General features: G+C 44.0%; 1 protein-coding gene across 4 annotated transcripts in view; it reads right to left on the bottom strand.

The window, feature by feature from the left end:
• Positions 1 to 15,555, bottom strand: part of KANSL3 (KAT8 regulatory NSL complex subunit 3) — a 45,557-nt gene extending 30,002 nt beyond the window's left edge. For 2 of the 4 annotated variants that reach the window (XM_070429926.1, XM_070429928.1), the window contains exons 1-5: positions 15,491 to 15,555; positions 14,366 to 14,630; positions 10,943 to 11,113; positions 1,840 to 1,930; positions 1,560 to 1,745 (exon numbers count right to left, since the gene is read on the bottom strand). In XM_070429926.1, coding sequence (XP_070286027.1) covers positions 1,560 to 1,745; positions 1,840 to 1,930; positions 10,943 to 11,113; positions 14,366 to 14,580 — 663 coding nt within the window. In that variant the 5' untranslated portion in view covers positions 14,581 to 14,630; positions 15,491 to 15,555. Of the gene's footprint in view, positions 1 to 1,559; positions 1,746 to 1,839; positions 1,931 to 8,212; positions 8,276 to 10,942; positions 11,152 to 14,365; positions 14,631 to 15,490 lie in introns of those variants that run through there. The other 2 variants (XM_070429929.1, XM_070429930.1) reach the window with 2 other exon arrangements.
• Between the last annotated feature and the right edge of the window lie 326 nt (positions 15,556 to 15,881).

Here is a 15,881-nt window from a genome sequence, read left to right as displayed (position 1 = left end):
TACAAGGGGAATTACACTGCAGTCATACTGGCCACACAGAGGACAGCAGTCACTGGAAAATGGGACTTGGCACCAGCAGCACTCATCTCAAGAGCACAGGGACCAGTGCTGTACTCTTACATGGGCAGAGTCTGTGGGGAACATTGAAAATGCTTGAAACATTCTTAGGCTGCCATTCTCTGCCGGGTCTTATCATGGCCCCACCCCCACCCCCACCTCCACTCCCCTGGGCCCAGGATTCCACTGTGGAGCAGCAGGAAGGGGACGCCTGGGGCTACCTTCTCATCTGTCTCTTTCTCCACTAGAAAGCAGGTTCTATCGGAGTAGGGGCATTTCTGCTTGCCCACCCCAATGCCTGACACATTATAGGCACAAAATGAATTATTTGTTGAATAAATAAACTAATATCAAATTTCCTACCATGAATATCATTATTGTATCTAGTTCTGAATTTTATTTCTGCACTAAATCAGTCTACTTTTGTTTTCAAACAAACTCAGCATCCTTCTACTGAAAAACAGGTGGGAAACAATGAGTCTGAAAATTTGGGGGTAGGGCTGGGGAAGCTGTTGGCCAGGCAAATTATACCAACAAAATGGGCCAGCTTCCCACAAAGGAGAAGAAAGAAAAACTTAAGGCAAAAAAAAAAAAGTCAAGAACTGAATTAATCCAAGTTGTCTGGGGCCATTTTGTATCAGAGCAAAATGCTCTAAAAATTTCAAGAACCTATAAACTTATACAACCATTAACAGTCGCTGTGGGCTTACTTGGCCAAATTTTGTGCCAAGCATTCTATCTAGATGAACTAATTTAATTTTCACAAAAAACCTAGATACGTATTATTATTAGCCATGTACTAGAGATGAGGAAACGGAGACACATCCGAGATTACACAGCTCGCTAGTGATTGAGATGAGATGAGCCAGGCTATCTGCCCCCAAAACCCATAATCTACCACAATGAACTGGCAGTAACTGAAATCACAACAAACTGGAATCAGGAAAACAAACCAATTTAAGTTTGTGCAATACTGTCTCAGTGAGAATGCAGAAAAATATAGATGTTTTATAGAGAATTATTAAAATCAAAGTGTTGCTACTGAAGGCTCACCCCACGATGAGGAGAGACTGAGGCATGAATCTCCCTCCCTGCTCTGGACACCTCCCCCTCCCCCATCCCTGCACTCTTAAGTTCACAGGTCTGCTTCTGGCCCCTTCTCAATACCCCTGCCTGGTAAACCCTTCATCTTCTGCATGATAATTGAATTCTCCTCTCACCTGACCTCAGAGGTGACTCAAACCACAAGCTGCAAGGCTGGAGAGGCTACAAGTGTATTCTGGTTTTCAAGTCCACACCTCATCCTGGAGCCAGCAGGGCTGAAGACGTTTACACCAGACAAAAATGTGAAGTGATACCATGTCTCCTATTTTAATAGCAGACCTGCCATTCAGTCATGCTCTCCTGGCTGACCAAGCAATGACCTTGCTAAGCCCCACTTCCTGAGCCCACAGCAGAGGCTGGCTGCCCCAGCACAAGACAGATACCAATCATAGCCTTACCTTCCCTTTTAGCGTCTGCAAGGCATCCAGGTAGGCCGCCAGCATGGGCAGACTCAAAGTCTCCACCAGGGTGGTATGCAGCCACTGGATTAGCTTGGTGTCCCAGCTTACACTTGCCAGAGCCTGCCGCACTCTCCTTGCACACTTGTCCACCGCAACTCGACGTAGCACTGGCTCATTGCAAGCCTGAAAAACGGACATGGAGCGATAAAACATGAGGTCCACCTTGTCAGCAATGGGGTGGGGGGCACACACTGTGGGCAGCTTTCTGGAGTCTCACCCCTTCGTTGGCCAAGCGGGCAAGCCGGTCAGACTGCAGCGCTTTGAGGATCTTGTTGAATAGCTTGTTCTGGGCCATTGTCCAGCCCGTTCTGTAGGGAAAACTCCAAGGAATTAAAGTCAAACCCTGGGAGCACTCCTCATGCATGTACACTGCGCAAGGATATGCCATGTCTTTTGTTCCCACTGTGGAACAGCATACCTTGAAGTAGCTTAGTCTAAGACCGTGGAGCTAAAGCACAAGACTGAGATTCTGGTCCCAGTCCTGTCAACAAGCCACCTCAGCATACACTTGTATTGATATATACACTACAAGTCAAAATCAGTCACAATGAAGTGTTTCTACTGCTAGCCAAGCTAACTATTTACCTAGTGGCTAAAATAATCCATGAGTAAATAAAAGCATGGCTCCATTGCACAAACATATTTGAATTTCACGTTAATATTTCACACACAGAGGCAGACAGGGTGAGCAAGCGTTTCAGTGTACCAGAACCTCAGACTGCGATAGCAGCCTATTTAAATCAGCTTCAGGAGCAGAAATATAACAAGCGAAGTGGCTATTCTCCCACCTCTCCCTTTTCACCATGTATTTTTTAATTTCTGTATATCACTCAGTTAACAAATTTACTTCTGAATGCCTGTTCCACGTGAGTTAACACTGCGTCATCTTAGCACAAACACAGGCACACTTCTACCCTGCTGGGGATGGCGGGATGTGCCCTCCTCCAACTCAGCTGGCACACTTAGAAACCCATCCCACTGCCCTGTCCCCACCTGTCATACCCTGCACAGTGAAACGGAGCTTACTAAAGTCCCCCTCCATCCCACTCATGTCAATCGCTATTACTATGAGACCCCCAACTCTGGGCAGTAATCTTCCTAAAGACATTGAGAGAAAAGTAATAGAAGATACCCAATATTTGTTTACCAAATCTCCCAGCCATAAATCAAACTGGTGGTAAGATTACCTTAAAAAAACATTTTAAAGTAGGTGCCAGATTCAAGAGAACCTGGAATGAAACCAAGGTAGCAATTCAAACCAGTGGGGATAAAGGAAGTAGGGCCGAGACGAGCGGTAACCAACTGGAAAAGAAATGCTGCCTGGTTGCTGTGGTTCATAGCTGAGTGTCCACCTGAGAACCAGGAGGTCAGGGTTCGATTCCAGTCAGGGCACATGCCGGGTTGTGGGCTTGATCCCCAGTAGGGGACGTGCAGGAGGCAGCTGATTGATTCTCTCTCATCACTGATGTTTCTATCTCTCTCTCCCTCTCCCTTCCTCTCTGAAATCAATAAAAATACATTTTTTAAAAAGTCATCCTGGACTCATACAAAAATAAATTTCAAGTGGAATAAAAAGTTAAATATAAAAAAATAAAGTTACCAAAGTACTAGAAGAAATAGTGATATCTATCTATCTTAAAATACGTAAGGCCTTAATATGACCTAAAACCTAGAAGCTACAAAAGGGAGAAAGATAACTATAACTACTTAAGTATTTCAAACTTCTGTAAAGGAGAAAAATTATGTATCATAAACATAGTCAAAACACCTGCCACTTCATTAAAGTAGAAAAAGCCACTAGAAAATTAAGAAAAAGACAATATACTCAAAACAATGGATAAAGAACATGAAAAGGTAGTTCACAAAAAAGTATAGTCAATCCTGTTCAAAATCAAATATGCAAATTAAAATAATAAAATATTATTTTTCAGTTATCAAATGGGTAAAAATTAAGAAGTTTAATACTACTTTGTGTTGTGGAAGTGTAAGAAGATAGGTGTCTCCTTACTTTGCTGATGGAAATATAAATTAGTACAGCCTTTGGAAAGTCAATTTGGAATATTAATTTTGGAAAGAAATCAATCAAAAAACCTAAGTCAGCCCTGACCGGTTTGCTCAGTGACGAGCGTTGGCCTGCGGACTGAAGGGTCCCAGGTTCAATTCCAGTCAAGGGCATGTACCTTGGTTGTGGGCACATCCCCAGTAGGGGGTGTGCAGGAGGCAGTTGATCAATGTTTCTCTCTCATCGATGTTTCTAATTCTCTATCCCTCTCCCTTCCTCTAGGTAAAAAAATCAGTAAAACATATATTAATAAAAACACAAACCTAAGTCAGATCATGTCACTCTGCTCAAAGCCCTTCAGTGGCCACATATCAACCTGTTAAAAGCCAAAGTCATTGCCATAGGCTGTCTGGATCCTACTCCCTGCCTCCCAAGTCCCAACTCTCTGAATATCAAACTACAACAAAACCCAACTGGATTTTGATGAAGTAGCAGGAATAAGCCACATCATCATCCATGACTGTCCCTGACTTTTGTGGCTTCACCACACTATCCCCCCTACCCCCGCCCAACCCAATTCTGCATGCTCCCACATCACGGCTGGGCCCCAGTTGTCCATTCCCTCCCTGGAACAATGGCTCCCTTTCTACCTCCTTCAGGTCATTGCTCAGATGTCAACCTCTACTGTGGCTTTCCTGACTAATCCCTATTTATAAAACCGCCAATACCACTTCCCTATCCCCCTTCCAGCCATATCATCATCTCACATTCTATCCGTTTTATTTCTTTCTTTAGTCCGTCTCCCTCTGCTGAACGTAGAGGCCAAGATGGCAGGGACTTTTGTTGATTTTGTTGAAGTGCTAGATCCCAGCACATAAAACAGTATCTGACCCATAGCAGGGACTTGACATCTGCTGAACACACGGACAAATTGTGTGTATAGGACATTCTAACCCTGTTAACAGCTGGGCACAAACCCAAACCCTTACACTCCTCACCACACTAAGCCCTTGGGGACTGAGCAGAAGACACTGAAACATGAGTTAGGTGCAACTAACTCGAGCCTTCCACCATATCAGGGTGGTCAAACAATTCCAACACCTCTGACTTTACAGCAGACCAGCATCCTTCCATCCAAGCCACCATGAAGGTACCCTATTTTCTATAGCTCACTTCTCTAAGAATACCAATAACATGGCCCAGTCACCATGAAGGGGGAGGATAAATTATCCTTTGTAATTCACTTTGTACAACTGTCTCACTGTCCTTGGAAAGAGTAAATACCCTCTATAAAGAGGAAAATATGGTTTAACTTCTTTTCCTTCTGCAAATAAAATCTCACCTATGTTTTACAACTGACCAGTTACACAGTCCAGGAGAACACTAACTCAGAGCCGCGACTCTAACCAGCTCTGCAGTGAAGAGCGAGATGTGCGCTTCAGTCTCCTTGACTGTAAAATAAGCATGGATCTCTAAGGTTCCTCTAGCAATAAAAACTCAGATGAACTATCATTACAGATGGAAGCAAAAGTTGAAGGAAAGCAGCTCAAGTCCATGATCACAGAATTCTTTAGGAGCTTTCCTTGCTCCAATAAATCCCTTCTCAACCTCCAAACCTCCCCACTTTGTAACACGCTTGTGGGGACCAGAAGCAGTCTTGGGTTCCTGAGAATTGTCCTTTTTCTTATTTTCCACTAGTTCTCTTGGCTTATTTCTGTGACTTCATCAGGATCCAGTCAGGTTTGGTTGTAGTTTTATATTCAGAGATTTTAGACTTGGGAGGCGGGGAGTAGAAGCTTCAATTTAAGTGTTGGGACTCCGCACACCCTGAATCCAAGAAGGCTATGGGAACAGCTGTTTCACATTCTTAGCAGCATTGCTCTCATGTATAGGGAGTCTCGAGTGGGCTCGGGGATCTGGTGGTGGGGGAGGAGACAGGATGCTCACAAGCAGTTTGAAAAACTCTCTGGAGATACATGGGTCTATTTCCACATTAACACACCCCTTTGTTTTTACTGGCTGGTTTTGCACTACTGGTGGGCATTTAGGTTGTGTCCCTTTAACTGCTCTTATGAACAGCTGCAGTGTCCACCCCTCCTTTCCCCCAATACACACATCTATCTCCAACTTTATACGGCTGTGTATCTCTGAAGGATAAATTTCTTGAGGTAGAAATGAAAGATCAAAGGCTATAAGCATTAAAATTTTCAAATTTCTAGTTCTGTGAAAATACGTGTAAAGAACCTGCGACATCATGGAAGCATTATTAAACTGCAACCTTATCCCCAGCAATACTGTTCATTTATAGGTTAGACAACAACACAATTTCTTCATGTTTAACAATCTCTTAAGCTTTCTCAAAGTCTACTGATCATGTTGCAAGGACAGTGAATGAGGCATAATCTATGAGGCACCAACAAGCATTTCCAAAATTATCCTGTTATTCTATAACAGGATGCTTTCTCTATTTGTTTTTTTCTTTACTCTATTTATTCTGAAACCCAAAATGATGACAGCAAGGAAAATGATGTGAACAAAATGGGAAGGGGGTTAAAAAGCTATTTAGAAGTTACTCCTACATTGAAGTTACATCAATGACAGCTACAATTAAGTTAAAAAACCACAATGTTGGGAGTCTAAATTCCCTGAAAAAGTTGTTAGGATTGTTGCTGGATATACAAAAAGTGACTCCAAGAATTGAGATACGTTCTCTATATTTTGTCAGCTTTGTGGAAGGCTGGAAAATTTAGTGGGCAGGAAAAAAAAGATCTAACCTAAGATTAAGATAAAGAGCATGCAAAAGATATAATTAAGGAAAAATTTAAAAACAGGAGACAGAATTTTAAATACAAGTCTAAACAGTCAAATAGCTGATGGGAACTACAGTGAGTCAACCAGTCCCTCCCCCTAAACCTATCCATTTTCACAAGTGCAGAAACACCTATTCTCCATTTCTTAGATGAGATCAGATAATCTCATGGTCCCCATGCTCTGATCCTGAATGACGTGACCTCTGGATCATCTTATCCAAAGCAGCCAAAAACTCACATTGGTCCTAGACCAATTTTCAAAGGTAATTATTCTTTCTCTGATACCAGGAGAAAGGAAGGAAAGAATGAAGGGGAGGGAGAGACTGGGAGGGAGGAAGAGGTTAAGGGGGAGTGAGTAAAGGAGAGAGGGGAAATAATCAACACAAAGATCTTGGACTCAAAATTTCAAACATTGATTAGAGCAAATTTAGAAAAGGAGAATGGTTTTCTTTTGGCTGAATTCAGAGAAGTTTTGATTTCTAAGATAAGACAACCTGCTTTAGGACACTAGACTCTTTTACTGAAATATTGGAAATGTCCTAAAATCCATTTGAGCAATGCTGAGACATATCATGTATCGAGTATTTTATTGAATGTCTTTTAAAAGCGGTGCATCTAATTAAACTCGACATTTGAGAAACATTTTTTGGGGGGAAAAGCCGGTCCAACTTCTTCAGGACAACATTACTACCCCAACAAAATGTAAATCATTTTCAAAGTTCTTCAAGTCACACAACTTTGGCATGCAGACACAGGAGGTCCGCAAACTTTTTCTATAATGGACTGGATAGTACATATTTGCTTCTGTGAGCCATATGGTCTGTCACAACTATTCAATTCTGCAGTCGTAATGCAAAAGCAGCCACGGACAATACCTAAAAGAGTGGGCATGACTGTGGTCCAATAAAACTGCTTATAGACACTGACATTTGAATTTCATGTGTCTTCTTTTTTAAAAAAATATTTTTTTATTGATTTCAGAAAGGAAGGGAAAGGGAGAGAGAGACAGAAATATCAATAATGAGAGAGAATCATTGATCGGCTGCCTCCTGAACACCCCCTACTGGGATCAAGCCCGCAACCCAGGCATGTGCCCTTGACAGGAATCAAACCTGGGACTCTTCAGTCCGCAGGCTGGTGCTCTATCCAGAGGCAAACCAGCTTAGGCTCATGTGTCTTCTTTTGATTTTTTTAACCACTTAAAATGTGAAAACTATTCTTAGTTCAAGGGCTATGTAAAAACAATCACTAGGCTCCAGGTGGTGCCTGGGCACTGGCTTGCTCACTCTCATCTAGACAATTCAATCAGTCAGAGAAGATTTTTAAACTGTTTCACAAAATATCAGGCATTACTACAGAAAGTCAGAGTCAGTTGGGGAGCTTCATTTTCTATACACAGAAAGTTATCTAAACGCAGTTACTATTGAAATAATTCAAGAGGGGAACCCAGGGCACTAACAAAGAAAATTAAGTTTCTGACTCCATTGAAAGATCTCTGAGGAAAAAACAAATTTCTGGTCCTATAGACCATGAGTTTTTGATATGGGAAACTGTAATTTTACATTATTTTATACAACAAGAAAAGAATCAGCAATTTAACAATCAAGTCAAGGGAAAGAGTGGCAACAAGTTTTATAATCAGAGTAGAGGGAACTAACTGCAAGATTCAAACAGGTTACGGATCCAGAGTTTGGGGACAAGGTCAGAGTTCAGTGACCTCTGAAAGTGAAGCAAGTATCATCAAATAATAAAATTAGCTGTGTGCAAAAGTGACCTACCTGAGGAGATGGTTTGTAAGCCTGTTGCTAATGAGAAGGACGCCTCCAAAATTTCATCAGACACTAAAAAAACAAATAATCTGAGATAAACTGAGCGCTAATTAACCATATCAATCTATGGTAATGTCATAACAGAAGGATGGAGGTCCCCATGGAGAAAGACAAGCCAAAGATAAGAATCTGTCAGTGTTTTTCTGCAGGGCAGGTGAAGGTGTGCCCTGGCCTAATCAGGGAGCCCTTCTTGCTTTGAGGAAAGATGGGTGCATCCAGCTACCTTGTTGAAGGAGGAGTCCTCCAGGGCAGACTCTGTACTTGCCATCCACTCTGGAATAGAAGGGCTTCCCAGACTCTCCTGAGAATCGATGCTCTGGCCAGGCCACTCCAGTGTCTCATCTGCCTTACAGATATAGCTGTCCTTGTAAATTAAGAAACTGGTATTCATATGTATTACTAAGTGTCTGATGATTTTGGTAAGTATAAAAAGTCCCCCCAAATCTCTCGATCATGTCCATGGTGAACTGATAAAAAACTTCACGCAGTTCTCCCATGCAGTTTCTGAAACTGCACACTGAGGCCACCACAAAGGGATACCTAACCATGAGGGGTCACCTTGATCAGCTACTGACTGCCCTTAAGAAGCGGGCAGAATAGTTGAGAACACTGGGCTCTGGAGGTGGACTGTCTACTATGAACAAATTCCTGCTCCGTCACTTCCTAAGATTTTTTAACCATCCTGAGCTCAGTTTCTCCATCCTGTAAAATAGAGACGAAGAGGGATATACCTTTAAGAGTTGCTGTGAGGAGTAAGAGATCATGGACATGAAGCGCTTGGCACAATGCCTGGCACCCAGAAAGTACTTGACAAACAACAGGTGTTTTTTGTTGTTGTTGTTGTTACTACCACTATTTTTTATTATTAACTGTAACAACAATGATAACCATTTTGCTGAATTCATTGACTCTGGGAATATTCCAGCGGTTGACCTTCACTCACAGCAGAGTTTTCCTCTGTATCTGAAGCTTTGGAGAGCATTTTCCCCTTCTTAGGGCACAACGTTCATTCCAGTTCAAGTCCTAAACAACTTATTTACAAGCTCTTCAAAGTACAGAGCTGCTCCTCCTTTAACAGCTCCCACCTTGATCACAGGGCACACCTGCTCAACCTCATTCCCGACTTCAGACCAGACTCATGACAATTGCCTCAAACTTCCTATCCTTTTTCTTACAGAGTGTCCTTTTTCTCTTTCATGATTATAAAATAAGATCTCTCCAACATTATGGCAAGTATACCAGCTACCAACTCCTGTGTAAGGATTTTAATATTCCCTTACATATGGCAGATAGAGAGCCACCAGGGAAACGCAAATTAAAACCACAACTGGCTGTCACTTCACAACCTCTAGAATGGTCATAATAAAGAAAAAGACAGATAATAAAGGTTGGCAAAGATGTAGAGAAATTAGAACTCTCTTACACTGTTGGTGGGAACGTAAAATGCTGTAGTCCCTTTGAAAACCAGTTTAGAAAGCCCCCAAAACTTAAATATGAAGTAATCATATGACCCAGCCATTCCACTTCTAGGTAAATATGCAAGAGAACTGAAAACATAAGGCCACACAAAAACAAGTACATGAATATTCAAAGCAGCATATTCATAGCAGCCAGAAAGTGTTAGCAACCCAAATATTCACTAACAGATGAATGGATAAACAAAATGTGGTACAACCATACAATGAAATATCATTTGGCAATAAAAAGGAATGAAGTACTGATTCATGCTACAATACACATGAACCTCAAAAATATTCTGAGAGAACCCAGACACAAAAGCCACATATTGTATGATTCCATTTATATAAAATGTTCAGAACTGGCAAACTTAGAGAGACAGAAAGGAAATTAGTGGTTGCCAGAGGTTGGAGGGGTTGGGAGGAAATGGGAAGTGACTTTAATGGATATGAAGTTTCTTTTTAGGGTGCTGAAAATGTTTATCAAATTGATTGTGATGATGAATACACTAAAATGTACACATTAAATAGGTGAATTATATGTTATGTAAATTTTATCTTCATAAGGTTGTTATGCAATAAGCAAAAGATAAATGTCTGCCAAAAGAACAATGACAAATGACCTGGAGAGGAGTGTGGAGTCCCTGGGTCAGTAAGAACCATGGAATAAGACAGGCAATTCATGAAAATGGGCTGAAGTATTCCCTCAAAACCAGACCGCAAATATGTATTTAACAGGCACTCAGATCAAACATCTGTTAGCTTTTCATGTGACTCCAAAACATTTTCATGACCTAGCTACAGACCTTATAAAACAGTATCCTACAAGTACACATTTATTTAATGTTTTGGGTGGTTGTTTTTTTGGAGTCTGGGAAACTCCCATATCAGATCTTATACTACATAAGCTACAGAGTTAGCATAACTACCAAATTTAATTAATTCATTTATTTGATAAACATTTATCATATGCCTACTATGTGCCAGGCAGTGTCCTAAGTGTCAGGAATGCAAAGATGGCTGGGATGCAAGCCCTCCTCTCAAGGAGCTCACTGCACACAGTGAGCTGAGACTTACAACGCAGAGTTAGAAGAACATGTGTGTGGCTGCAAATGAAATAAGTGCCTAATAAATGTGTTTCAATGCAGATGATGATACAAAACATTTACAGGGCAGTGAGCATCAACCCTGTAGTGACCAGTCTTCCTGCAGAGTAGCCTACCTGTTGACATGCTCCTCCCAGTCCTCTGGTGGGGGAGGGGCGTCTGCATCAGTCCTGGCGAAGATGACATGCCGTTCACACTCATTCATCACGCTGCGTGCCTTCTGATTGTCGTAGAGTGGCATGGGGGTTGATGTGACTGTCTCCACATCTATTGGGACGTCTGACTCGCTGTAAACAGGTGAGAAGATAGGACCAGGCCACATGTACTGTATACAACACAGATGTTTAACAATCATCTGGTTGCCAAAAATATCTCTTTAATATAATCAGCTTTAAAATATGCACAAACACATTATATCCACAAGAAAATTATGGTTCAAAGTCATCTTTCCCACACTTGTCAAGTCTCTGCCCTCTGACAACTCTGATGTGCTAGGGGACGTTAAGTCATTTTTAAATGACTATATGCAAAAAATAACAAATAGTTATTTTTTATAACTAAAAAAGACAAATATATTCCATAAGCAAATAGTTGAATGCCTAGATGTGCTTTCCAATACAACAACTATAGGCGACATGAAACTATTTAAAGTAAGAAAAATTACACAGCGTTAAAAATTCAGTTTCTCAGTCAGACTAACCACATTTCAAGTGTGCAACAGACATATATAGCTGGTGGCTACCATATCGGATGCACAGGTATTGAGCATTTCTATCACTGCAGGAAGTTTTGTTGGACGGTACTGATCTGGGTTTTAACTATTCATACAAACTTTCCTCTTCACTAGCAAGTCAACTGGTAGTAACTATATGCTGTAAAAGCCCATGACTGTCTAAGACAGATCACTTGGAATGCAGAAACCTCAGCTATTTAACTCACTGTGAAAAGGACCTAGAACAGAAACAAACAGAAATGGACATCTGAAGAATCTTTCATATTTTACTTTTATATTTATATGTGTTTATATATATATATATATATATATATATATATATATATATATTTTTTTTTTAAGATACTCTTTTTTCAGTTTTCTTGTACTTTATTGAAGTGTCCTCTTTTTTTTTTTTTTTTTAATTGATTTCAGAGAGGAAGGGAGAGGAAGAGACAGAAACATCAATGATGAGAGAGAATCATTGATCGGCTGCCTCCCACATGACCTATACCGGGGATCAAACCCACAACCCAGGCATGTGCCCTGACCGGGAATCGAACCGTGACCTCCTGGTTCATAGGTCAACACTAAATCACTCAGCCTTGCAGGCTGGACTGAAGAATCTTTCATATTTTAAAATGTTAATGAAATCCTAGTACCATAGGGTCCTTCACTGCACCAACTGTCACCCCAAATACTACGCCAATCAAACTGGTCTGTGGCTGTCTACCAAACATCACTTTCACTTTCTGACGTTGATATTACTGCATCCATTCCCAATGGCTGGGATAATTACACCATTCTGAAATGAAGGGAAATCATGTGCAGCTAGATTGGGTGGCGGGTGAAAGAGCTGATTATCTTCTCTGGACCAGGCACTTAGACCTGTGTGCCTCATAAAGAACTCTTGATTTCATCATTCCAACATATCCTCCCTGAGCTTCCCCAACTCAGGGCACCACCCAGCTGCTCAGGCCAGAAATCTAAAAGTCATCCTAATATCGCCTTAGGCCTTAACCCTGGTTCCTTTTCAATTCAGCACAGCAGGTCCTGTCGACTCTACCTACAAAATCTCAAAGCCATCCATTTTTCTCCATCTGTACTATTGCTGCCCCTATCCAAGTTATCATGATCTCTGGCCCCCTCTACTGCAATGGCCTCCTAGCAAAAATTCAGTGACCTTTTAAAAATATAAATCCAACTTCTCCCCTAGCTCCCACTTACATCCCCATTGCAACCATACTTCAGACACAATGGCCTAAAATGAGTTCACAGAACATGCCAACTCCCACTTGCAAGGGCTATATATATGGAGATAGTTTATAAGAGGAAATAATTTTCTAAGGACTGAAATAGCCAAGTCTACAGAACCGCACTTTAAAAAAAATACAAGATACAAATAGGGGAGTTTCAATGTTAGCAAGAAGCTATTACATAACTAGAAAACAGAGGAAAAAATGTTAAGTTCTACATAAAGGAGCTCATGAGTTCTGCCCCAAGCCAGAGGCATCAAGATTATGCTGAATAATTCCCTAAAGTCAGAGATCCTGTGCCCCGTACAACAAAAAAAGCCAACAAAATGCTGCCATCCTTAGGAAATGAAATAAAAACCACTATTCTGTATGTGTTTAAAACACATATCATAGTAACTCTAGCTCATTAAGGCTCAATGGGGGATCTAAAGAGGCAAAACATAAGATCTCTATTCCTCAACAAACCTAAAACCTGTGCTAGAGGAAAGATTAGACATTAGATCAGATTAAAACAAACAAACAAAGCCCTGGCTGCCGGGTAGCTCAGTTTGGTCACAGCATTGTCCTAAAGTGCCAAGGTTGCTGGTTTGGTCAGGGCCCTCACAAAAATCAACCAATGGATGCAATAAGTGGAATCAATGTTTCTCTCTCTCCCTTCCTCACCCCTCCAAAATCAATAAATAAAATTAAAAACATACAAACAAAAGCTCCTCCCCAAAACAGTTTATAAGATTACTAAGCGTGTGATTTGGTCATCAAAATAGATCAACAAATCTTAAAATATAGTTAGAACACCTTAAAGCTCAAATGAATTGCTAAATAGGTTTATTTAAGCCAAATGTAACTATATCACCTATTACATAATAAATTTATGAAAAAAATTTCTGCCCTAGCTGGATTGGCTCAATGGATAGAGCATCATCGGCCTGTGGACTGATGGGTCCGGGTTCGATTCCGGTCTAGGGCACATCCCCAGGAGGGGGCACGCTGGGGGCATGCAGGAGAAAGCCCATCAATAATTCTCATCACTGATGTTCCTCTCTCTCTCTTTCCCTTCCTCTCTGAAATCAATAAAAACATTTTTTCAAAAATTCCTTATCCTCTAATTAGTCCAGCTGAAAATACAACCAGACCTAAGAAGGGTTTAAATCACCCATGGGTGACAGTTCTGAAACAAGCTAAGGGAGAAAGCAAGGTCTTGGGAATAGACTCCTGCTAAACTTTTTGGGTGAAGCCAGGAAAAGTTTATTGCTGCCAGTGTTTGGGCGAGCCAGCACACTGGGCTAAAGGAATGAGTCTAATCCTGTGCGGCACTTTTTAAGTCAACTGCCCTATTCTTCATCTGTTAGATAATCCTCTTCCATTTCCTCTTTCCATACAAGTCCTAGTACCTACATGGAACAGGCTGTTTACTTTCTCTGGAACATCTTGCTTTCCTGGCAGAATGTCTTGAATGCCTGATATCCGAGCGCCCCTCCCACCCCAACCCCGACAGTAAAATCCTCTTTAATCCATCTGACCACTGCCCAGTGAGGGCCACCGCAGCCCTTCGGAGAGGAGCCCAAACTCACATGGTACTTTCATGCTGCCTCCGGGGAGTAACAAAGAGCATGCGCGTGGGCCGGGCACTACTGGCATCTGGGTGGGCACTCCATGGCTTGGCATAGCTATGATCCAGAAAGACCAGGTCCAGCTCCCGTTCGTGCACCGACAGCTGGAAGAGCAGGGAGGTGCCCATGCGCCGCGCCGAAGACTGGAAGTCCCTCTCCACGCCCCGGTGGGCCATGTCCGTGGAGGGGCGGCCGGTCAGAGGACAGCTGTCTGCATGCCGGCCACCTGCGGCGGAAAGGGTGTCAGTGCAGACAGGCCACCCCTCTCCCGACCCGGAGCATCCCGCAGGCTCCTGACTTTTATCACAACCGAGACGCCAGGGCCCTACGCTCCCTCACCACCACGGGAGCGTCCTGGGTCCCACTCCGCCCTCGGGAGGCTCCGGCACCGCGAGGCTCCGCGCAGTCTCCGTGCGCAGGAGGCCGGGGCGGCGCGGGCGCACAGCTCCGTCCGACAGACGCGGACTTGCTCGGCCGGCGCCTCCGCTCGGAAGGGCCGCGGCGAACAGCACGGTCACAGGGGTTCGTTCTCCCCGAGCCACGCCGTCCCGAGCTCCCAGGCACCCGCTCCAGCGGGGCAGGCGGCACGGGCCTCAGGGAGGCCTGAAGTCTGCTTTATGTTAAGTAAAAGTTTTGCAACAACTTCCTAATACTTTGGCGTTTTTAAACGAACAAATGAGGGCTCCTTCGCGAAGCCCGTAACAACATGCCACCCCAGGAGGACCTCGTCCATGCCCGGGTGGGCGGGCCCCGCAAACCGCCCGGACAGCGGCCGCCCCCGGCCCGGGGTCTAGCCCCGGAACCTCCAAACCCCCCGTGCAGTAGGCGGGGCTTATCGCTCGCACTTCGCCGATGAAGACGCCGGTGCTGAGGGGAGGGAGCGACTAGGCCAAGGTCACCGAGAGTTCGCGACCAGGAGGCGCCGCCTCGCACCCGCCCGGCCCGGTGGCCCCACACGACCGGCCGCCCCGGCCCGGGATCCAGCCCCGGGTCCCCGAATGCCAGGGAGCCCGAGGCCCTCGCTGGGCCCCCGCCTGCCCCGCCCCAGGCCGCGACCCCCAAGGCCCGCCACACCAGCGGTCTTACCTCCCTCACCCGCAATCCGCGGGCCGCGCGCTAGGCCCGGGCGGCTCCCAGGGCGCGTGCGCGTTACCGCCCCCCAGCTCGGCTCTTCGGGCTCCGAGCAAAACGCGGAAACGGATTATAGCCTGAGAGGGAGGATCGGGGAGCGGGAAAACCCGGAGTGGATGACTGTGCGCCACAAAGGCGGGAAACGGAGAGCCTGCAATGCGCGGATCTCCGGATGGGATCTCCGAGGCAGGTCAGCGCCCAGCCCTGGACCGGCCGCCTGCATTTTCAGAGGGAGCGCGAGGACCAAGGAGGATGCTGGCTGGCTCTTGCAGCCCCAAACCTGCTGCCCGCACCCCATGTCCCTTCGCCCCTCACCGCTGCCAGAGCAGGCCCCCTGCATGTGCTC

This window comes from Myotis yumanensis, unplaced genomic scaffold (genome assembly GCF_028538775.1).
Source record: "Myotis yumanensis isolate MYYU_CA2020_CCGP unplaced genomic scaffold, mMyoYum1.0.hap1 SCAF_11, whole genome shotgun sequence".
Classification (NCBI taxonomy): Eukaryota; Metazoa; Chordata; class Mammalia; order Chiroptera; family Vespertilionidae; genus Myotis; species Myotis yumanensis.
The sequence above is the reverse complement of the archived record's forward strand: the minus strand, read 5'-3'. Positions and strand labels throughout refer to the sequence as shown.